At 42.4% G+C, this 24,891-nt stretch overlaps 1 protein-coding gene and 1 pseudogene across 3 annotated transcripts in view; both read left to right on the top strand.

The window, feature by feature from the left end:
- The first annotated feature begins 6,535 nt into the window (after window positions 1-6,535).
- podn (podocan) overlaps window positions 6,536-24,891 on the top strand; it is a 60,623-nt gene continuing 42,267 nt past the window's right edge. The window contains exons 1-3 of one of the 3 annotated variants that reach the window (XM_078561221.1): window positions 6,540-6,810; window positions 8,319-8,578; window positions 10,003-10,096. In XM_078561221.1, coding sequence (XP_078417347.1) covers window positions 8,327-8,578; window positions 10,003-10,096 — 346 coding nt within the window. In that variant the 5' untranslated portion in view covers window positions 6,540-6,810; window positions 8,319-8,326. Of the gene's footprint in view, window positions 6,811-7,639; window positions 7,911-8,318; window positions 8,579-10,002; window positions 10,097-24,891 lie in introns of those variants that run through there. The other 2 variants (XM_078561222.1, XM_078561223.1) reach the window with 2 other exon arrangements.
- On the top strand, window positions 22,374-22,492 carry LOC144692857 (5S ribosomal RNA; annotated as a pseudogene).

Raw genomic sequence — 24,891 nt, forward strand, 5'->3', positions numbered from 1 at the left:
CACAGTTTACTCGTAGTGTCTAGACTTACCTTTACTAGACCATTTACTCTTTTAATCACCTCTAAATAATCTCCTGGAACCTTCCTTTACAATTGATAAGTCATTCTAACATTCCTCATTGCTCTGTCTCCTGAAGCATGGCAATAATTCTTCTGGCTCTGCATCAGCCCTCGGATTTGAAACATTTTGGGCTGGAGTTTTATTCTTGGGTGCAATGTTCAAGCTGTACCCATTTTGCTGATGTCACATGACATCCAAGCATCCTCCCTATCTCATTAGAATGAAACTTTACAGTTTCAACTTCACCATCATTCAGACACGTCCATCACTTGTGGAGGCTTTTTTTCCATGTTTATGTGACTTACGCTTTTGCATTATAAATGCATTAAGAATCAGTTGCTACAGAGCAGATTTCTGAATTCTTATTTTTAAAAAACACTCAAAGAATTGCAATTCTAAGACTGATAATTGACTATGTTTCCTCTGGTTGTGATGTTAATAGACTCCTTTGGATGAGCACAATTGGAGGATATATGCATTTGAGAATCAGGTTGCAGCCGGTTTTATGGGTAGAAATCCTTTTAAGGAGGCAGGTTTGATCTACGTAAAAGATTGAGGAGACTTGGCCATTTGTAGTTACATGTGTAACTTGCTTACTCCCAAACTTTTGTGATCTTTTTAAATCATGTAATTGGTTTGTGCCCAGATTCTGTGTGTAGCTGGGCACAAATGTGGAAGAAACTTTAGACGGGAACCCTGCCCTGCTCCACCCCACCATCATTCCCCCTCTTCAAATGGCCTGCAGAATTTTATGCCTGTTATTTTTAGTGAATTTTACTTACATCAAGAACATTATTGCTAGGGAATGAAACATTTCCCCTTTTCAAGTGCCTAGCATCAGCATTACACACCCAGGAGAAATTGCATAGACCAAAGAGCCCAAACTATTCCAAATAAGACACTGAATAAAAGAAACATTGGCTACTATGCACAAACTAGAGAGCGTTGCATAGGTGGGATATGGTTTATTATGGTATAAACTTTGAAAATTTGTTCTATTCAATGTGTTATGTGGCCATCTTTTAGGGCAGGGAGGCAGATAAGATTTAATTGTGTGTGAAAGGGCTGTTTGTAGTCCTTTCACATTTCACAATTTAATATTTTACAATTTCAAATAATTTGTATTTCATTAAACATAGTTTACAGTGAGAGGACAGGTTCATTAAAATGTTGAAAAATGCATTTGCGATTTTAGATTTTAAAAATGGGGCCCTAGATTTAAAAAGAAAGAAACAATGCTAAACCTGTACAAATAATTGATTAAGTTACATTTGGAATAGTGTGTCCAATTTTGGATGGCCATGCAGAGGGTACAGAAAGGATTCATTAAGGATATGAGAATTTAGTTATAAGGAGAGAGAAATGCCATATTTTCATTAAAAGAGAGAATGAAGGGGAATTATGTCTTTGATTATTGTATAAAGGGCTTTGATAAAATTACACTATTTCCACTGGTAGGTAAGTCAGTAATTAAAGACCATGAATTTAAGATCAACATCAAAAGAGTGAAGTGACAGTATTGTTTGAATTTGGAATTCCCTACCAGAAACAGTGGTTACAGCAAAATCCGTTTTTTTTTTAATAAAAGGGAATCGGGTAAATATTTTTAAAAGATTTAAAATAATGTGTAGGTGAACAGGGCTAAATGAATGGCTCTTACATAGAGTTTGCTAAGGTGCAAAGGGCCAAATGTTTCCCTGTGCTTTAAAATGTTACAATTTTGTAATAACCTGAAATTTCATTCTACTGACTCAAGATTAAAAAGCTATAGCACAATGCAAGTATAAATGCATGTTAATTAAATTTAGATTTTTATTTGCAGTCCAGAACAAGTCTTCTGTTCATCAGAATGAGAGGCTGATTGCTTGGAGAATAAGAAAGCCTAAAACATAGTTTTATTGTGTAGCAAGATGCTTTAAGGGTTGTTCCTCACTCCTGATTCCATCATCAACTTCAGAGGATATTGGAAACGAAGGAATAACGTTTCAGGAATTCCTGTACCAAGATTAAAAAGTACACACCCTGAGATCAAGAGAACTATTTGTTCTCGTGTAGGAAGTGACATTGAGCTGTGGTTTCCCTACTATTTGTGAGAAGATCCTCCAGTTGACTGCATAGTGAATAGTCAGTATCGTTTAATGCATGAATGTCCTGTCTCCAGCATATTCCTTCAATGAATTTTATTCTGCATGATTGCTGTTGGATTTGACACTAGATGACATATAATGTACAGGGGGTATATTAGAACCATGCAACTGTATGAGGCCACGAGCCTGTCAAGTCCCAAGAGGAACCAGTGATAAACTTATTAGTTTAAATAATACGCCAGGAAAGTCGTCTTGTTTATGTACTGGCAGTTGATTGCATTTATCTGTTTTCAGCAGGAGGTGAAAATCATTTGGCTCATGACCTTACCACAAACAACAAATCAGAGAAAAGTTCAGTAGCCCTACCACATCCATCAATGGCCTGACCCTCAGCCATGGTAAACACAAATATGTGAATATAAAAGACAAACCTGAACTGTTTGCAAATATCTTCAAGCAAAATCACACAGTTCTACTCAGCCTCTCTCAAACTCTCAATATTGTAGGTGCTCATGTCCAACCAATTTGGTTCACTCCATATGACATTAGGAAGCAGCTGAGTGCACTGGTCAACAAAAAGACCATGTGCCCTTATGATATTCCTTGTTTAGTACTTGAGGCATGTACACCAGAATTAGTTGAGTACCTAACCAAACTGTTTCCTTGTAGCTTTTTTAATGGCATTCAGCCAATAATATGGACAATTGATCATGTATGTCCTACATGAATCAAGAAAGACTTGCATTTATATAGTACTTTACACCATGCTATGATCCTATTAGGGACCGGTGACATTTAAAGAAGAAATCCAAATACCCAGCCATTAACCAACAGAACTACAATACAAGATTTCACATTTTTAAACAAAAATGAACTTTATTGTATATATGAAAGAGAAATTAAAGCAAGCACCACTAACTTAGCACTGTAGCTTATAAAGACTTAAACTATAAACAGTGCTATTTTTTACTTCTTCCCCCAAAAGCTTTGGAGAATTGGACATACGGGTTATTTTCCCTGGAAGACAGGAGATTAAGGGGGGACATGATTAAGATGTATAAAATTATGAGGGGCATAGATAGGGTAGACAGGAAGGAACTTTTCCCCTTGGTGGAGAGATCAATAACCAGGGGACATAGATTTAAGATAAGAGGCAGGAGGTTTAGAGGGGATGTGAGGAATTTTTTCACCCAGAGGGTGGTGGGAATCTGGAACTCATTGCCTGAAAGGGTGGTAGAGGCAAAAACCCTAGTAACATTTAAGAAGTATTTGGATGTGCATTTGCAATGCCATGGCATACAAGGCTATGGGCCTAGTGCTGGAAAATTGGATTAGAATAGTTAGGTACTTGTTTGACTGGCGCAGATTTGATGGGCCAAAGGGCCTCTATCTGTGCTGTAGACCTCTATAACTCTATGAGCTCCCTTATCTTACAAAATCTTGAACGTTCATTCACTTTCCTGGGACCAACCCAAAAGGTATGGCAGAGCCTCCTGGAATTTACTTTGATTCTCCTTAATGTTCCAGCTATTCCTTTGAGTTAAGATTCTATTGGGGTCCGTCTATTAGCTGTTTGGCTATGTGACTCTCCAACCTTTACTAAGCTCATGACTGTGGATACCTCTGCTCCTTGTTCAGGTTGCTGGCAGATCCAACTGCCTTCCCACAGCTTTCCAAGCTAACTCTCTTAACTGCTTTCTGCCACAAGGATCTGTGAGGGCCACCATAGATTTCTTCCACTAGCTGTGAGCTAGAACAATTCTTGCATCCATCTTTCCCTCATGATAACCAAACTGAACTGCTTGCTTCTGTCAGCAAACTCACAAAGATATACTGAACAGCCCAAGGCTCTACCCTGAATCACTATCTCTTTGGCAATGTGACATGCTTTGGAATGATTCAGCCAAAAATGCAAACAAATTATTTTACCTTCAATATTACTCTTTGACTCTGCAATCCATATGAATAATTTCTATCTTTAATGGAGTTTTATGACCCTCTTTTCCAGAATTGCCAGTTTTTAGCTTCTTTTATGGAGATAAGGATAGGCACCATGACTCTACAAGACGTCTAAAAATAGGTCACCCATTGAAGATTTTTTCACGATCAACTCTGATCTTGTAAGATAAACACAGATTAATTAGGCTTGTTTTAATTGCATCCACTTGAGATGCCTACCAATTTCTTAACCAGATGCCCCCATTTTTCTACAGTTAAAACTTTAATTCCTAAAACTAAAAGTTATATTATAAAACATGAGTTATAAATTAGATCTTTGCATCAATGGCCTTAGGTATTCCCAAACTGCATGGTACAACCAAGGAAGTAAGAAGTTACTATTGTAATAGTAACGTGGCAGCTAATTTGCACACAGCAAGGTCCCATAGACAGCAATGTGATAACGACCATATAATCTAGTGATTTTCATATATATACTGGCCAGGACACCAGGGAGACCTCCTTTGTTGTTCTTCAGAATAGCTTTATGGGATCTTTTACATCCTCAAGAGAGGGAAGAAGAGCCCTCAGTTTAACCTTTCATCACAAAGACAGTACCCCCAACAGTGCAGAACTCCTTTAGTACTGCACTGGAGGGCCAGTCTAGATCCTTGTGCCAAGTCTCTGGAGTAGGAATTGAACCCACAACTTTCTGACTCAAGAGATAAGAGTGCTGCCAACTGAGTCAGGACTGACATCATTTCAAAGATCAAAATAAGTTTAACATAGCCAATTAGTGCCCTTTAATCAGGAAAGTAACAGAAGAAGTAAACAATCAAGGGATACCTGCTCACTGATGGTCAGTTCAGGTTCCACAAGAATCACTTAGCTCTTGGCCTCATCAAAGTTTTAATGCAAGATCTGACTGCTGGAGGAGATGTGAGAGCAGCTGCTCATGACATTAAGGCAACATTAAATCAGGCATGGCACAAAGGATCTAGAAAAACTGAGGTTATTGGGAACATTCATGTCTGACGTACCAAAAGATGGTTGTGGTTGTCTGAAGCCAATCATCAGACCCACAGGAGGTTGTTGCAGGAGGTTCTCAAGGTAGTGCCCTTGGACTGACAATCTTTAGTTGCTTCATCAGCAAGGTCTTGAGTGGGGCTGTTCATTGATGATTCTACAGTGTTCCTCTCCATTCACAACTTGATTATGAGGCAGCCAGGCTTAGTTTAAGAAGCGGTAGGAAATATTTGAACCACGTTATTGCCAAGCATTGACCATCTGCAACCCTCTGCCCTTGACCTTTGTGTAGTACCGTCATTACCAAGTCTCCCACCAATATAACCTCAGGGACGGGGGTTTGGGATGGTCACCAGTAAGACAGAGCTGGGTACTCTGCAAGGACTGACTCAGGCCCTGAGCCCTCAATGCCTCCCTATCTTCTACAAGGCACAAATCAGGAATCTGATGGAATGCTCACTGCACTAAACCTGGGTGGGTGCAATTGCTGCTATACTGATCAGGACATAGTAACGCACTTGAATTGTTGCCCTACCCTAACAATAATAGTTCACTTCATCACCATTATAATGTGGCTGCAGTAAGTACAAGATGCACAGCACCAAGTCATCAAGGTTACTTCAGAGGCACCTTCCAGTCCTGTGACTGCTACCAGCAAGAAGGACAAGAGCAAGGGTATCATGGGAACACTATCGCTTTCAATTTCTCCTTCAATTCTCACACCACCCTGATTTGGAAAGGTACTACCATTCTTTTATTGCCACTAGGTCAAAATTATGGCATTTCCTGCATAACACCAGGATAGGAGCACCAACACCAGGACTTCAGCAGTTAAAAAAGTAGAGCCACCGCCATCTTATGAGGAGAATGAAAGTGACCTCTTCATACTCAGATCCCCAGAATAAATATATAAAAAAATTGGCTGCAGAGATTGGTCCTGAGGCACATTGTTCAGACTGAGTAAATAGAGTTTGACTTTGTTCCTAACTGTGGTCTGCCTAACCAGGGAGAGCTTGGTGCTGATAATAAGTATCCAAGCTGAAATGTGTTCCATCCCTCAGTTTGATGAGCACAGTACTTGACAGAGTGCTGTGAATGAATAAGAATGAAAATTACTGCAGGTTTTAGGTAGGCAAAGGCTAATTTAATAGACTGAAGCAAAATATATCATAGGTTCTTTAAAAGGATTTCTCTAACATCTAACTTTTTATGAGATTAATTAGCATATAATAAATCCTATGAACAGAAAGCATGCTTTAAGTTCTAGCCAGAATATGTCAGTGTTTAAAAGGAGAATTTGATTCTAACTGAGGAAATATGGTAGATTGCTTTGTGTGGTCTCAAACATGCATCTCATGTGTTATAGACAGTCCCAAAAGAGCAAAGCAACACATTCCTATAAATCATAGTCATACCATGAACGTTTGAATCAGACACTGTTGTGAAGCCTTATTCCTTTAGAGAACTTTGTTGAGGTTGGTACCTTATCAAGGATAGATGCAAGACTTAAATATGATTGTCAATCCAACCTAAACTGAAGTAAAATATTCTGACGCCACCTCATTACTGAAACTGCGAGCCAGAGTAACACCCGGCAGGAAGAAAAGACAAAGCAATAACTTGAGGTTACACTTGGGAGCATTGTTTGCCTCTGTTCAGTTGAATAGGCTCTTTATGCGTTGATTTTAAACAGACTCAGGTGCGTATCAGTCTGCATGACATTGGGACAGAAACCTGTTCAAATTATTTTGTTATGTGAATCTTCTGATGGTTTATTAGTAATTAACTGGAAATGTAAGCTTTTAACTTATTAGACAGAAAACACAGCCACCCCTGGAATACTAAGTTACTAGGAGTTCAGATTAAAATATATGCTATATAGCAGCATTTCCTTCTAATTATTGAAGATATAGTCATGGTGTAAACAATTGTACATTGGTGCTGTATTTGCTATTGCAGTAAATTAAACCTAAGTTTACTGGCAACCAAAAGAAAAGACAATGATTGTTACTTCATCTAGAAATGTAATGAGTTCTTTATGTAAAATTAAATTAATACAGTGAGAATAAAGTTTATGTGGCTTTTGTTTTTCTTACTTATGAAATGTTTAGGTGGGTGTAGTTTGCTGTAGGATGGGTTCAAGGTAGGGTCATCAGGACCGTGATTATAGCCAATAGTAATCAATTCCAATCACTGCGTATTTGGAAACTGTTATTTTACAAAGTAAGTCTTTGATTATCCAGACTGGTCTAAATCAAACAGCTACTTCTTCAAATAGAATGCCATTATTTCTGTCCTGTTAGTAATTATCTCAGTGTTTAGTGAATGGTGCAAGGATTCTGGTTTTAGGAATTTAGTATTTGGTGTTAAATTTAATACGTGGCATTTTCCTGCTTTCACTCTAAGTGGTGTGTTATTTCTGGGTTTGACATGTTTCTCTGTGTTATTATGGCTCTTAGCCAAATGAAAAATGTGTGATTAGATATAAAAAGAGTCTGTTTGATAGCATGCTTTGACCTGGCTTTTCAGAGATTTCCTCTAGAACTGTCTTTGCAGAATTGTGTTTTTCTACATGATAGCTCTAGAGTAAGCCTAAGCACTTTTTTTCACATTTCTGAAGAAGTGTGGAAGTTCTGTTCAGAAATCAATGCAGTGTCTTCATATTTCATTCCACATCTGGAAAGGATCTTTCTTTTCCTCTGAAAATTTTCTCCAAACCCAGGACAATTTTGAGACATGAAAACCACTTGTTCTCGTTGTGAAGCTTAACACTGAATTAATTGTTAAGAGCTAATGAAGGTAGGTGGGCTAAGTCCTCTTATTGAAACAACAATATTAATAATATTGTTACCAGTTTAATGTAAAAATGTACAGCTCATAAAATAACTAAATCATATCAAAATATTTAACTCTTATTGAATATATTCATGTGTTTTTTTAATTTTAATGTGTGTATCATGATGGATAACGGAATACTTTATCGATTGGAAGTTTAAATGCATTACAAACTATATATGTTTAAAAAGTTAAATTGTATTTCAGGCCAATTTTCTTTTTTGCATTATTGATAAATCAAAATAATCAGGTTTATTTAGAAAATAATGATAAAAAGTAATAGAACTTAAGTTGAAAACTCATATCAGGGAGGATGAAACATTCTACCCTAACTAGTATGTGTTAAAAATTAAATGGATTATGTTCTTTTAGGAGGTAAAATGAATTGGAGCACTGGGTACCCATTGTTGCTGTGGCTCCTGAGCTTTAGCTGCAGTGCTATGTGTGAGGAAAATGATTTCTCTGACTCAATGGAGAATCACACAGGAGGGACAACTGCTCCTGAAGTGCAAGTGTCTTATTGCCCTCCTGATTGCAGCTGTAACCTGGATGGAACCGTAGATTGTGGTGGGGTGGATTTAAAGGAATTTCCCAGGAACTTATCAAAGTCAATATTGCACCTATCTTTGCAGGTAAGGGATAGGATAAATCCTTCTGCACGATCTTTGTCTTGACCCTCTGCAAAAATTAACTGTTAGCTATACTTGCACTTCCATTTGATTACCAAGAGCTGCGGTAATTGTTTGTCTTCCAATTGTATTTAATAAAAAGCTGTCTGTCGCTATCACTTCTTCTGCTACCCCAGGTTCTCCCTCTCCTGCTCCTGACTTGTCCTGACATTCTTCATGTTGATGCAGGCTAAACCTTCTCTGGTATTTAACTTAAGTGATCTTGTGTAAATTTTGGTAATTAGCATCAACAGGCTATCTGACAATACAGCTGAGCCTAGCTACTGGATAGAGGTTAGGAATAGGTAGGCAGCTAAGGCCAGGCACACTGAAGCCAGTCATAGTGCCACTATTTTCACCCTACCTGAATTAGCTAAGGCCAGGAATGAAACTGCATCTTTCTGCAAGGTTTGTGTGGATTACTTCTAAACTGAGCAGTGCATTTACCAACTCACCCTCACCTTTTGGACATTTACTGAGAAAAGGTAAAAATGGACATCATTGTTGCATTCAAATTCTTAAAGGTTGAAACTCGATTTCATGCCAAAATAACTTCATAACTCCTAAATTACTTCATTATTGATAGTAATTTTTGAATAACTGTTTTATGCATTTTGAAAATGACAGTTCACAGAATTAATACATTCAAGACAATTGTAATTTGCATTGTAAGTGACATGTCATGGGATGTCATTTTCTGTTAAAACAACAACAAGAAATAAACTATAAATCATATTTATCAATCAGAATCCATTCCAAAATGATGGCATTCCCAAAAATCCTTTAACCAGTGTAACTGTATTAATAAAAAGATTGGGATGTGCTTGGGAAGATCCAAAGTGACAGAAGAAAGTTCATTGTTAACTTAAGTGTGAAAATTGCTTGGGACTTTACTCCAATTATCAAAGCCCTTCCACACAATGAATTAATTCACCATGTGCTGTATCTCAAAAAATGCTATTAAAATGCCCTGAAGATGGTGAACAGAAGGATGTTGTTTTGAAAATTGCAGAATATGTGCATTGGCATTTCAAACATGCTTCAGCCAAATCTTTAATATACATGATCAGTTGCAGAAAAATCTCTCTGGAGTTGGCAATATTTGTAGTGTTTGCCTTGGCATAAGTATGCTATGGAAGTAGCCTATTGATGTAATAACCACTGAAGTTTAATGTGCTGCAGGGCTATTGTCATTCTGTTTTGTTTTACATGTAATTTTTTGATTTACATATTAATTATAAGGCTGTATCTACTGAAAACTTCCCTCCACTGAAAGCTACAGAGACTTCACACAGTGACTTATCATCATCTATATTTAAAACTATAGAACATAAGTTCAGAAATGCTGGCAGCAACTCAATGTGCTCTTGTCATTTCTTGTTACTTAGAACAATGCTTTAGAGGTGATCCCTATGGAGGAGTTATCAAGGCTTCAGAATCTGGAGACTTTTAACTTACAGAATAACCGGCTTACTTCAAAAGGTAAGGAAAAGCTTTGATTTTGAGCTGGTTCCAAAAATCACAGGACAGCTCAGGCCTCATGCAGACAGTTATTCATCTGGCAGTACGTATTTAAAACTATAGTTTGATTGAAAATTGTTCTCATAAGTCATAACCAGTGTTGTCTCTAAGCTGTGCACACAACCTGAAAGTCCCACCGGCCATGTACAAGTCGGCTCTTTTAAATTACTGCACTTTTGCGGCCCCACAAAAAACATTTAAAGTGGCCATGCTCTTAAAAAAATCCCGTACACATTCCACAAAAAGTAAAAGGACCGTTGATCATAACTAGATAACTAGTTTTGACTAACTATTGATGATCTTACAATTTGGATTTTTTAAAGTTTGGCCCTTAAAGCGGCATTAGAATCTTTAAAAACAATGCTTTGTCGTTTTTCTTTTGTTTTTTTTACAAAGTGAATGAACCAAGAAGTAAAGTGAATTATTTTGGTGAAAATTATTCTTTTTTTGCTGACTCATTTTCTTTCCAAGATCATAGAAGTTTTGACAAATACTTGTGAGGTCTGTATTTTGGCAGAGGAGAATATAGACTTAATGGCACAGTTCTAAAGAATGTGCAGGGACAGAGGGGTGCATGTGCATAGATCTTTGGAGGTCTTTAAGGATAAATTATTGTTTCCTGGGGTGCAGGTTGTGGTGTGACCGGGGATCTGTGCTGGCTGCTCTTTTGTTTTCCACTTATACGTATGATTTGGAGATGGAAGAAGAATGATATTGACATTTCCTGGTTGTAGGGCATGCAAACTGCAAGGAAGGATACAGGAGATTGCAAACAGACATAGGGTGGAATTTTCTGTGCCCGCTGGCAGCAGGCGTGATAGTTGGCGTGCACGGACAATATGGCGCGATCTGGTTCACGATGGCGGGAAGGCAGGTCACGATCGTCCGCTCAGCCCACCGACAGTGGGCCGCGTTTCCTGCCAACGGTCGGCGGGGAGCTCATTGTAATACATCAACATCTGATTAAAGGCCATACCGCCAGGCTCTGGACCCCCACCCGATCATCTGTCCACATCGGCGGGAAAGTACGTCGATGTGTTTCACAACAGCGCACAAGCAATGTGCACTTGGCAGCCTTTACTTTGGGGGCACTGGAGGTGAGTGAACAGTATCGTTCTGCAGAATTCGCCAGGGTCACCTGTTGCTCTGCAGGCTTCAGGGGCACTGGGGGGCCTGGATGAAGTGCCGCCCGGGCCCAGAAATGACTGTAGTTAGTGGGGGGTGTGCAGCGGCAACTGCTGCCTGGCCCCGGAGGTGACTGCACTCGGGGTAGGAGTGTCCGGGGGCAACTGCTGCCCTGGCGTTGGATCCAGTGCACAAGCAATCAAGGTGAGGGGCAGGGTAGGTGAGGGAAGTGGCCACACAGTAGGGACACCTGTATAAACTGACCATCCCTCTGCAACTAAGACAGATCAGGCGCAGCCACAGTGATATGATTGGGGTCAGGCTCCTAGCCTGCCCGACCATGCAAGCAATGCAGAGGCACCAATGTGTCACCAAGCCCTCCAGACCTTACCCACCACCCCGGTACAGACTGCGAGTCCATGACCACTTTACTGGCCTGTGCAGCAGTTGGACTGCACATGTGGTACAATCTCCTCGCCAATGCTAGCCATGTACCAGTCACTGCTGGAAGCACTCACAGCCCCTTGTAATCTCAGCATCCCGGTTTGGACCAGTGTCCCCCTTGTCGCAGGTTCACAGGGCAGCCATGCAGCGCACTCATCTGTGTCCATCCAAGGGGTGGCCAGCACTTCCCAGAAAGCGTTAAGGGGCCATCACACAGGCTCAGGAAAGGATGCTAACCAAGTCTTTCTCTTTCATGCTGCAGGGGGACCACGTCAGGATCATGGATCCTGGTGACCTAGCTGTATGCCTGATGGCCTACAGAGACCGTAAAAGACTGAGGAGAGAGTGACTGAGGCACCTGGCCACGCAAAGGCAGGAGCAGCAACCTCATGAAGAAGGGGCAACAGGGGCTCCCACATACAATGCCCAGGAGCAACAGCACTGACTGGTCGGTGCCTAGCGACACCCAGGGTCTATAGATGCCACCTGCCATTCCTGCAGATGACTGAGAACCAGTGTCACCGACGACTTTGCATATCTAGGGACCTGGTGACTCACATCTGCCACTCACTGCAGGACTTGGTGCCAAGGGGACATGGAGGGCATCCACTGCCAGTGGCTATGAAAGTGACTGAGGTGCTCAATTTCTATGCCAGTGGCTCCTTTCAGGGCTCCACAGGTGACCTCTGTGGGATTTCACAATTCGCCACCCACAAATACATCCATGAGGTCACAGATGCCATCTTCTCCATGGCACACAACTTGATGCATTTTGCCCGGGACCGGGACAGCCAGGATGCAAGGGCCATTGGATTCGCCCTGATCTCGGGATTCCCACAGGTTCAGGGTACGATTGACTGCACCCATGTGGCGCTCAGGTCTCCATCGCTACACTCAGCGGACTTCATCAACCGCAAGGGCTTCCACTCACTGAATGTGCAGCTAGTATACGACCACCAGAAACACATCCTGCAGCTATGTGCACGGTTTCCAGGGACCATGCACGACGCCTACATCCTCAGTCATTTGCAGATCCCTGCACTCTTTCAGGGTCCACAGAAGCTGCAGGGATGCTCCTCAGAGACAAGGACTACCCGCAGAGGATGTGGCTGAGGACACCAGTGTGGTGGCCTCAAACTACAGCACAGCGACGCTATAATGAGACTCATGCTGCAGTTTGCAACGTGGTGGAGCAGACCATCAGGGTGCTGAAGATGCAGTTCCGGTGCCTGGACTGGTCGGGTGGAGCCCTGCAATATAGTCCACAGAGGGTGTCATGCATTGTCAATGTCTGCTGCGCCCTTTACAACCTAGTGCTCCAACAGGGAGAGGAGCTGGCTGAGGAGGAGATGGAGCAGCTGGAGGGCTCCTCGGTTGAGGAGGATGGCAGTGGGGATGAGGGTGAGGAGATCCTGAGTGGTGACAATGATGGGGATGAGGCTCTTGCACTGGCTAGACGAGGCAGGCATGCTCAGGATGCCCTCATAGCTGGCAGATTTGCGGAGAATGATGACGGCACGCAGTGAGGTGCCCCCATAGATCCTCACATCACAGTTGTGAACATTTGACTCCAGTCTGGCTTATGACAGCGCCAAAAGCCTCTGTGAGAATTCTTCTGTCATGGAGACGTAGTGGAGGCCTTAATAGTCACTCGACCGCAGGAGCATGATGACAACATGCAGTGAGGACACTCCATAAATCTTCACATTGCCTCTGAGACTGTCTGACTCCTGTCTGGTCGAGGGCAGCTCGTTTGCGCTCCATGATCAGGGCCATCTTAGAGACGCAGCCATGAAATTTCAGATGTATCTGATGCTGTGTCCGCCTTCAGCACCTCAGCCCTTCAGGAGCTGGTGAACAGCATCACTGGTCGCAGATGCTGGTGAGATGGGGCCCAGCCCCACCTTAAAGGTGCTGAGAGCACACAGAGAGAATGAGAGAACTCTGTGGCGCCTGCCCAATACATTCTGGCTGCAATGACCAGCACCACTGAGGTGCAGGTTTCAGTAATGTTTCCAGGGAGTGTGAGGCTGGACCATCACTGTGTCTGAAGGCCACACAGGGAAGAGGCCCTGGACTGAGACACCTGCGTTTTATCTTGTGCATAAAGGTTTCACATCTGAGTGACAAGAACACTGCTCTTAGAACAAGGAGCCACAGGCAGGGAGACATTATTAAGAGTTTATTGACAATAGTGAACATTATGTACAACACCAGGCTGTGCAACTACTTCATTAACTGCCCTAACCCTGCCTCGATATCTTGGTGCTCCCTGGACATCCACAGCAGAGGTGAAGGCAGCCTGCTGACTGCTACACCCTGTCTGTGATAACTTTAGCGGGTGTCCTCTGGAGGGCTGAGACTTGGAGGGCCCTGGCCTGCTTTCGGGGTCCTGCTGTGTGGCAGTAGCGCTCTCCTTGGCCTCTGAAGCTGGAGCTGTGGAGGTCACAGGAAGGGGGGATTTGGATGGGCCAGATACTCCCAGAGTCACCTGGATGGATGGCACCGGAGTGTGCACCTGCTGTTCCTCCTCCCTATGGGTGCCCGAGGCCCCTGGCTGACTCCATGAGGGGAAAGGGTAGCTAGAGTGACATTGAGCTGCCCGGCACCCCTCTTGCATACACACTGTTGGAGGTCAACTATGGCATCAGCGATGGAGTTAAGCCCACACAGCAGTGCAGGAGCGACCAAGGTCTCCATGGCAGCCGTCATCTTGCCAGTATTGACTTCAGTGTGTTGCAATGCCGATGCTATCAGCCTGAAGACAGACGGACTCCTCCACCGTGCCTTGCAATTTGAGGAGTGCAGCGGACGTCCCTTCCTGCTGTTCCCGAGCTTGCCTTTGCAACTCCAGCAACTGCGACATGACCGAGTCCAGAGGCTCATCATCTGACTTGGACTCAACAGGTACCTGGCCTCCAGCAGCCCTCCGATTACTGGGGACCTGGGAAGTCCCTGCCGCCGCCTGCTGTGGATCTGATCCCGTGCCCATCCTAGAGCTAGGTCCCACCGAGGTGTGTATGTCTGCGCTAGTGGAGGGTGTGAGTGAGCGCTATGACGGAACTTGTAGTGAGGTGCACTCCAGTTCCCCTTCAGATGTCCCTTCCGAACTGGTTTGGAGGCCCTGGGTCTTGGACTGCTTCAGCTCTTGGAGTGATGGGCTGTGGTAACAAGGGAAGATAATTGGTGCATGGCAGTGGTCTGTGGCATGGAACACATTACTCACGGCATGGTTGTTTGATGAATGTTGCACTGCTGGATCCTCACTTGGTAGAGCAGCGCCGACCTCACCGTCAGTGCAGGATCAGTCCCAATTATCGCCAACCAGCTGGATGGCTCTGTTCTCAAACTCCGTAAGGACCTTGAACTCCAGCATTCCTCCACTGGTCTGCGACTTTTCCCTCCTGTTGTGTGCCAGTTTGTCCTGCATGGATAGAGATGGGGAGAGTGTATCAGGACTCCTGCCGGGCCAGATGATAAGTATGCCTGGCCTGTGCGGGTAGTGAGCGGTCTCATGAATGGGCTGAGGACAACACAGGTGTGTGTGAGATAGTGAATGGTGATATCCCTTGAACTGACAGTGAGTGAGATCCCTGTGGATGCATGATGGGTTTGTGAGTGTGTGAGTTGAGAGTGATGAGAAGAGTGACTTACCCTGGCAGAACAGAAGAGGTCATTCATCCTTTTGCGGCACTGGGTGGCTGTCCTCCTCTGCAGGGCGTTTGCACTGACCACTGCTGCCACTGCCCCCCCAAGCCAAGTTGGTGATTTTAGTACCCATCCTGTGGCCAGAGTGGGGGTAGAGTATATCCCGGCGGGCCTCCGCGACATCCAACAGTCACTTGAGAGATTCGTCATTGAAGCAGGGGGTTGCAGTCTTTTACCCTTTGCTGGCCATGTCTCCCAGGCAGTGGTGGTGAGCTGGTAGCGATGAGCGCTGTGCTGGCAGCTGCCTTTTAATGATGGTGGCCGGCATGATGCAACAGCGAGGTGATGGCGGGAGGGCGAATGAGAACCCACCCGCCATGGAAATGGCGTGTTTCCTGGGAATGCAAAAATAATGAGGCGGGTTTGGGACAATACGGTGCGAAAACCCGCCATCGGCGGTGGCGGGTAGGACGCCATTTTGCCTGCCAGCTACTGCACTTAGTGCAAATCTGGGAAAAGTCCGCCCATAGAATGGATAAGTGGGATGAAGTTCAATGCAAATATATGTAAGGTAACTCATTTGTGAAAGATGCATACCCTAAATTGCAGGGTACTTAACAGAGCCAGGGAACCAAGAGATCTAGGAGTATAGATGTGCAGATCTTTAAAGGTGGGAGTACAAGTACTAAGGAGAATGAAAAGGTAAATGGAATTCCGTGATTTATACGGGCCGGGCGTTGGAGGGTGGGCTCTGAATGTAAGAGTAAGAGATGATATTGAATTTGTAGAAACATTGGTTAGGTAAAATTTGATTACAGTTTGTGGTTTGGGCACCCCATTATAGGAGGAATTTTAGAGTTATGGAAAGCGTCCGGTAAATATTTACTATAAAGATAGCTGAAAAAGAGGCTATAATTATAAAGAAAGGTTAAAAGGAATGGGAACTTTTTCACTAAGATGGTTAATGAGATATCTATCGGAGGTTTACAAAATTACAAAAGTTTTTGTACGGAGAGAAAATAGTGAAAGATCATTCACTGATTGGTAACAAGCTCGCATAAACTCAGGATTATCATTGGAAAAACATAGTTAGAAGAGTTTGTTTTTCATTTAGAGAATTTTCAAACATGGAATAATTATGTGGCTATTAAGAAAAGATCTGAACAATTTAAAAAAGAAATTGGCCAATGATTTGAAAAGGAAAATGTAGTAAAATGGAAATTATGTAGAGCTCAGTTGACCAAGTGGCATCTCGTACTGTAAATTCAATGGGCGGAATCTTCCGGTCCTGCCAGCAGCAGGAAGCTTGGTGGGCGGTGAACATAATTAGGAGTGAGGCCAAAAATTAGTTCCCCAATGGTGGGATGAGCTTTAGCAATTGTGTTCTTGGGACTTTAAAGGCAGGTTAAAGGTAAGGTGGGCTGAGCTTCTCAACGAGCAATGTTGGGAAGCCCTTTTGCATACATTAGCACGTCATGCATGCTCATTAAAAGGCCAGCTCGCCAGAATTAAGTCCTCCCTCCAAATTAAGTTCCGCTCTAGCAAGAAATTAGAACGTTCACTTTTACGATTGCACGTAAGTGGCTTGCACCTGGCGAGATAGACTCCTTCCACACTTAATAGTGAGTTGCCACTGCATTTTTCTCTTTGGGGAGTATCTGTAAATGCCATCCCATGCTTGAGACCAGATGGTGGCAGCACAAGTTACGTGGAGGGTTACCAAGGGAAGGGAGGAAGGGTTAGTTGGGGAAGGGTGGAGCAGTGGCCGGGCCAAGGTGGGAAGGATAGTGCAGGATCTCCGGATGACCTTTAAATACACTGCCCAGACCTTTGACCCCATGAGGTAACGGCGGGAACAGCAACTTCCTGCCTATCCCGACCATGAGAATCAGCGAGCTCCTCAAGGATGCATACTTAATGAGCTGAACAGTGCAAGATCGCATGTGGTCAGCCCACCCCCCCACCCCACCCCGACAGCAGAAATCACTCCCACTTCCATACCCACCACCAAACTTAGACTCCAGAACAGAAGATTCCAGCCAAAGATTCAAAGCATTACAAGGAGTTAACATGGTATTTAACTAGCATAAATGTGTTAGTCCAGCTGTGGCATATTTAAAACTAGTAGAAAAATGGCTTAATTTCAACAGAAATGTTTTATCATCCAAACCCAGCAAGTCCCTGTGACTTCATTACAAGAAGAAGAGGGAGAACAGCACCTAAATGTGCAAAGGAGGAGCCAAGGATGAGAGCATGTGACTGAAGCAGGAGAATGCCATGGTAATATCTAGAAAGGTCCAGCAAAAAATTAAGAAAATATTGCATAACAAAGGTGAAGCTCCAATATTAGTGTGAAATAGCAGCATTTGACCTATATGGACATGAGGCAAACATATATTTGCAAAAATCAAATGCAATTAGTATTGTGTTGCAACCAAAAATTAGCATGGCACTGCCAGTTACATGACTGGCATGGTGGGAGAAAGAATGTAGTAACGGAAGAAATTTCCATAGGTCAGTCCACACTGCTCTATTGTTGAAAGACAAAACTGGCACAGGAAAAAAGGAGGCAGTGTTGAAAAGGCGCTGAACTCAAAGAACATTAACAACTGGCAATTGTTGTTTAGGAAGAAGTTGGAAATGTGGGTTCTGTGTAACTTGAAGGACAGTTCAAAACTTGTTATGTACTAAATTGGTCAGGCATTCTGCAATTGACATTATATATGAGTTCAAGCACAAGATTAGCCATGATCATATTGAATGACAGAGCATGCTCAATGGGCCATATGGTCTACTCCTGTTTCTTGTGTTCATGCGTTCCTGTACTTTATAAAAATATTTTCACATACATTCATTGTTGCCATGTGGACAATACAATACCAATATGGATCCTCCAATTAAGTCCATAGAGCCACATTTGCCTTGGTACCAACAGTCATCAGCAGTGATGCATGGCGATGAGGCACTGAGCACTACTGAGGAAGGGGTAGCTGTGATAGTGGTGGATGAGGATCTAGGGCACATTGTGGAGTTCAAATGTATTCACTGCCCTGCTGAGTTATACCTACATTCACCTTTGTGGGTTTGATTGGAAACAAAGGCTGGTATAATTGAAGACAATGGAAGTCGGAAATCGGGGGCGGGGGGCTGGTAGGGGAGGTGGGGAGGAACTCTCTACTGGTTGGAGTCATACATTGCAAGGAAGATTGTTGTGGTTGTGGGAGGGCAATCATCTTAGCCTCAGATTACACTGCTGGAGTTCCTCAGGGTAGTGCCCTGGGCCCAAACATCTTCAGCTGCTCCATCAATGACCTTCCCTCTATCATAAGGTCAGAAGTGGGGATGTTCAATGATGATTGCAGTAGTTCAGTAGTGTTTGCAACTCCTCAGATAGTGAAGCAGTCCATGTCCAAATGCAGCAAGACCTGGAAAACACTCCGGCTTGGGCTGACAAGTGGCAAGTAACATTTGCACCACAAAAGTGCCAGGCACTGACCATCTCCAACAAGAGAGAATCTAACCATCTCCCCTTGATGTTCATTAGTGGTACTACCATCACTGAAACCTCCCACCATTAACATCCTGAAGGGTCATCATTGACCAGGAACTTAGCTAGACCAGCCAAATAAATACTGTGGTGACAATAGCTGGTCAGAGACTGGGAATTCTGTGGCAAGTAACTCATCTCCTGACTCCCCAAAGATTTTCCACCATCTACAAGGCACAATTCAGGAGGAATACTCTCCAATTGCCTGGATTAGTGCAGTTCCAACAACACTCAAGAAACCTGACACCATCCAGGTCAAAGCAGCCCGCTTGATTGGCACCCCAGCCACCATCATAAATATTCACTCCCTCCATCACCGACCGACAGTGGCAACAGCTTGTACTGTCTACAAGATGCACTGCAGCAATTGCCAATGCTCCTTCGACTGCACCTCCCAAACTCGTGACCTCTAGCATCTAAAAGGACAAGGGCAGCAGATGCATGGAAACACCACCACCTCTCCAAGCCACACACCCTCTTGACTTAGAGCTATATAGTTGATCCTTCACTGTTGCTGGGCCAAAAACCTGGAACTCCCTGTCGACAAGAACTGTGTGTATACCTACGCCAGATGGACCGCAGCTATTCAAGAGGACAGCTCATCAACACCTTCTCAAGGAAATTAGCGATGGGCAACAAATGCTTACCTTGCCAGGGCCGCTCACGTCACAGGACAGAATATTAAAAAATAAACAAGAGACCCATATGCAGAAGCTACTCACATCCATACACACGATAGTGGAAGCTGGCCTGGGTAGTGTGAAGGAATCCAACACCAATCTTGTACTGCCATTTCTCGTAAGCTAGCTTTTCATCAACCATCATCACTACTTGTGCTGGAGAATAAACCAGGGTTTTCTTAGGCGAATTGGGTGTAGTTAGTATATAACTGTCAGACTTACGAAACTAGTGAATGCACATTATGGAATCTATAGGATGCTATACTGTTCTCCATGTGCCCTGTGCATTTCTGTCCTAACTATTCAACTTAAAAAGCATTTAAAAAGCAAATAGAATGGTCTATTTGTTTAATTTTGATATATTTTATATTTTGATGCATGCAATTTGAGATTCACACTGATTTATAGAATTGCTTAGCATGTTCATTTATGTTCTTTAGATTATAAATTACATTCAATTCAGAATTATGATGCCTGAACCTACAACATATTTAGACCACATGCAAGAAGTATATACGGTGAAGTGAATATTCAAAAAGAAAAGAACAAATTTTAGTGAGATTTATCATGCAACTAATATTGCCATTTTTAAGCAGAAAGTAAAATAGCAAGAAAAACAGCTGTACTTAATATTGTCCATTTGCTTATATCAAAAAATCATAGCTTGTGTTAAATTTCACAGTAAATATGACTCCCTACTTTACAGAATTAAGATATCGGTTTTACTCAAAAACACAAACCAAAGTTGAAGTCACTAAGCTGACACTATACATTTCCTTATAAGAAGCAAAAGGAAAGTCAAAATTACTACAGGCCAAGCTTATGCATCTCATGAAGCCTTTAGAGTAGGTTGCCAGAGAACCATTCAGCAAATGAATATTGTCTGACACGGGGACAATAAAGGTAGGGAGAAAGAAGCATATTTTAAAATGAGAGAGTTTTGTTGTATTTCTTCCATTGGGAACAAATGTGCTCTTTACTGTTCAACCATTTCAATCTAATTTCATGCAATTGTCAGTTGTACAGTTTCGGGTCAGAGACCTCCTACACTTAATTATAGAAACAAAGTTACACCAATATTGATGCATGTTCCACCTGAAAAGAAATTAAACTTTTAAGTAATAACTTTTGAATGACAAAGATAACAATCTGTAGGTTAAAACATTTAACAGTTCTAGAATTGAGTTCATACAATGTCAGTGACATATAAAGTCACTGGCATGTGGTTTTGGCACCGTTTCACTACTGCTTGTCATCAGGGTACTCAGTTCACTCTGATAACTTAGCAGCAAATTGATGCAAAGAAAGAAAGGTAGACTTGCATTTATAGAGCACTTTTTATGACCTCAGGACATCCCAAAATGCTTTATAACCAATGAGCTATTTTTTTCTTTCCATGAGCTTCATTTTATCCTTGTGTAGTTTGATGCATTTTGTTAGCATCACTTCAGAAGAGTTCCCACTTGCTGATCGTGGTCTTGTTCATTTTTACCATAGAATAAATGTAATTGCTGTGGCAATGATTCCTTTTAGATTTTTAGATGCCTCATGAAGCCTCCTCTGAAACTCCCCGGGAGTTGATGTTCTAAAAGACATGTTCAAACATTCTATATATTTCAAATGGTAATAAAAAAGTAGTCAATAGACTTAGTTTTCATCGAATATAATATGCCAAGACCTACTCTTTGCATTCATAACTATTAATAATTTTGCTTTCTTTATTCAGGTAGAATTACATCTATGGTTTAGAGTGGATAATGATTTTGTTTGACAGCTTTCACTTTCATGACTAACAACAATAATGGTCAAGCTATTCTTGTTATCCACTGTCATAAGTTACCCATGCAGAATGATTGACTCTAGCATTTATAGCGAGTCTATATGGATTTAGCATTATTTGAAAATCAGTGTTATACTACTTGTTGTCATTGGGGTTTTTAGTATTGGTCTTTCCTTTTCCGGATGGTTATATTTATGTTTTGGTAAACCTGGCTAATGGATCAGATTTCTGAAGCTCCATGTAATTTGTTCATTCTCAGGTAGAGAATATTGACAGTTGCGTCATAGTTTAGCTGAAATCTGACTTGACGATATTTTAGAGAGCATTGACATATAATTTATTAATCTGTTGATCTGCGAGAAAATTCAAACATCTTCTGGGTCACTACTTCATCTATAGTAAAAAGTTGATGTTAAATTATTTGTTGAGCTTTAGACACTTAACTGAGAAATAAAAATTTCCAGAGCAATAAGTCTGGTTCAGGAGCATTCCAACATTCCTTGAACTTCACACCTGTTGTCATTTTCTCCATTTTATTTCCTAAGTATTACACAAGCATTTCTTTTATTTTTAGCAGCTACTTTGCAGTTGATTTATTTGTTGGTGCAAGCATTCAATGCTAGTTTAGATCCATGTGAAAATCCTTTCCTGTTATCTGTTCTATCTATGGGCTTTTCATACCACACATTCTGCTTGAGTTCACTGTCATTTGTCACTCCTGTAAGGGGATCTTATTTCCCCTACGAACCATAATGGGCCTTTCCCTACCCAATATTTAGATAATGTAGTGTGGTCATGGAAACAGAACTCAGATAAGCCTTTGTCTTTATCATTCCTGCTGTTAAACTATCTTGTATGAAGAAATAAAGAACAATAAGGGAAGAGATTTGTGTTTTAAGCTGCTAATCTGCACATTGGAGCTTGTTAATGGTATGTTAATTGTATCATTAAGGTTAAGGAGCATTGAAGGGCATTGATTGATTAAGTGCCTTGAGCACATATAAAGAAAGACTTGCCTACAGCCATATTAGTCTGAAAACACCCAATCTCATCTGATCTTGGAAGCTAAGCAAACTCAGGCCTGGTTGGTACTTGGATGGGAGACTGCCTGGGAATACCAGGTGCAGGTGGCCATCAATAGGTCCAGGTAGTTGGCGGTTGAGGGGGTCGTCCAACCCGACTGTCTGCCCCTCTAACGTGGCCGGGTGGCCCTGGAGAGGGTGCACATGGTATCCACTGGTACACTAGGGGCCTTCCTTGATTGGTGGACACTGTGGGGGCTGGGGTGCATCATTACCCCTGGAAATAACATTTTGATTTAATTTCTTTGTAAGTTTCCTTTCACACTCTGTTTTAGTTACAGTACCCCACCAGGGGCTGTCACCCCCTCTGCTTTATTGATTTTTAGTTTAATTTGTTGATTTCTGTTTCCCAAAAAGAGTCTATAAAGACTTGGTAACCATCAACAGGTCCAGGCAGCGGACGTTCAAGAGGGTCGTCTAGTCCGACTGTCTGCCCCTCTACCGTGGCTATGTTCGCAGCTGGCTGGTGCTGGAGAGGGAGCACACGGTGTCCGCCAGTATGCTAGAGGCTTTCTGTGATCGGTTGGCACCATGGGGGCTGGAGTGTATTATCACCTCCAGTAATGATATTTTGATTTGATTTTGTAAGTTTCCTTTGATGTTTTGTTTTAGTAACAGTGCTCCACCAGGGGCTGTCATCCTTTCCCATTTATTGATTTTTGTTCAATTTATTGATTTTGTTTTTACAAAAGTGTCTATAAAGAAAGTCTTGGCGGCTGGTTAGCTCAGATGGCTAGAACCTGGTGCTAATAACGCCACAGCCGTGGGTTTGGTCCCCCTCCTGGCCAATGAGGCTTCCCTGTCATAAAAAAACATTTTGCTTACCACGTCTAGTTGTAATCCTTAAATGGTTACTGACACACTGCAAGACGTATAAAGAAAGACTTCTTGGACACTGAGTTTTGGTTAGGGAGGAGGCAGACGTTTGTAATGTTACATTCTGTAAATAAATGTAGTGTTCATTAAAAAGATTGGCAATTAGTTTCCTACTTCAGCAACTGGTTTTGGAATAAATTAACATAGCCGTGATAGTTTTCTAAATATTTCCTTGTTAGACTTTGATAATTTTCAAGACTGCCTATTGTGGACCCCTATGACTATCATATTTGCGCAGCATTACATAGGATATATAGTACAGAATTAGGCCATTTGGCCCAACCACTCCATGCCAGTGTTGATGCTCTACTTGAACCTCCTCCCATCTTTCCTCATTTAAATATAGCATTGTAACCCTGAAAAATCACTAAAGGTTGCACAACAGGTTAGCAAGGCCATAAAAAAGCAGACCAAGCATGAGGCTTCATTACTAGAAGGACAAAAAAGAAAAGTAGGAAAGTTATGCTTCACTTGTATCAAACTTTGGTTACACCAAACTTAAATTACTGCTTGCTGTTCTTGTTGCCATATTATTAAAAAGGACATAGAGGTACTGGAGAGGGTGCAGAGAAAATTTACAAAGACAATATCAGATATGCATGCGTATATAATATATATCAGGAAAGGGTTGACATGCTGAGTCTCTGTACTTATGAAAAAAATTGCTGAGATGTTACCAACTAGAGATCTTTAAATTATGAAAGGTTTATTTTCATATTCGTTTATGGGATGTTGCCATCAGTGGCTAGGCCAGTATTTATTGCCCATTCCTAACTGCCCTCGAGAAGGTGGTGGTGTGCTGCTTACTTGAACCCATGCAGTCCATGTATTGTAGGGACACCCACAGTGCTGTTAGGAAGGGCGTTGCAGGATTTTGACCCAACGACAGAGCAGGTATCATTCCAAGTCAGGATGGTTAGTGACTTGGAGTGGTGTTTCCATGCATCTGCTGCTCTTGTCCTCCTATGTGGTACAAGTCACGGGTTTGGAAGGTGTTGCCAAAGGAGCCATGGTACACATGGTACACACTGCTGCCACTGTGCATCAGTTGGCGGTGGAAGGAGTGAATGTTTAAAGTGGTGAATGGGTTGCCAGTCAAGCGGGCTTCTTTGTCCTGGATGGTGTCCAGCTTCTTGAATGCTGTTAGAGCTGCACTCATCCAGTCAAGTGCAGAGTATTCCACCACACTCCTGACTTGTGCCTTGTAGATGATGAACAGGCTTTAGTGAGTCAGGAGGTGAGTTACTCACTGCAGAATTCCTAGCCTCTGACCTGCTCTTGTAGAGACAGTATTTATATGGTTGGTCCAGTTCAGTTTCTGGTCAATGGTAACCCACAGGATGTTGATAGTGATGGTAATGCCTTTGAATGTCATGGGGAAATGGTTGGACTCTCTCTTGTTGGAGATGGTCATTGCCTGGTACTTGTGCAATGTGAATGTTATTTGCCACTTGTCAACCCTAGCATGTCTGTTGTCCAGATCTTGCTGCACATGGACATGGACTGCTTCAGTATCTGAGGAATCATGAATGGTGCTGATCATTGATGAAACAGCTGAAGCTGGTTGGGCTAGG

This window comes from Cetorhinus maximus, chromosome 17, assembly GCF_964194155.1.
Source record: "Cetorhinus maximus chromosome 17, sCetMax3.hap1.1, whole genome shotgun sequence".
Classification (NCBI taxonomy): domain Eukaryota; kingdom Metazoa; phylum Chordata; class Chondrichthyes; order Lamniformes; family Cetorhinidae; genus Cetorhinus; species Cetorhinus maximus.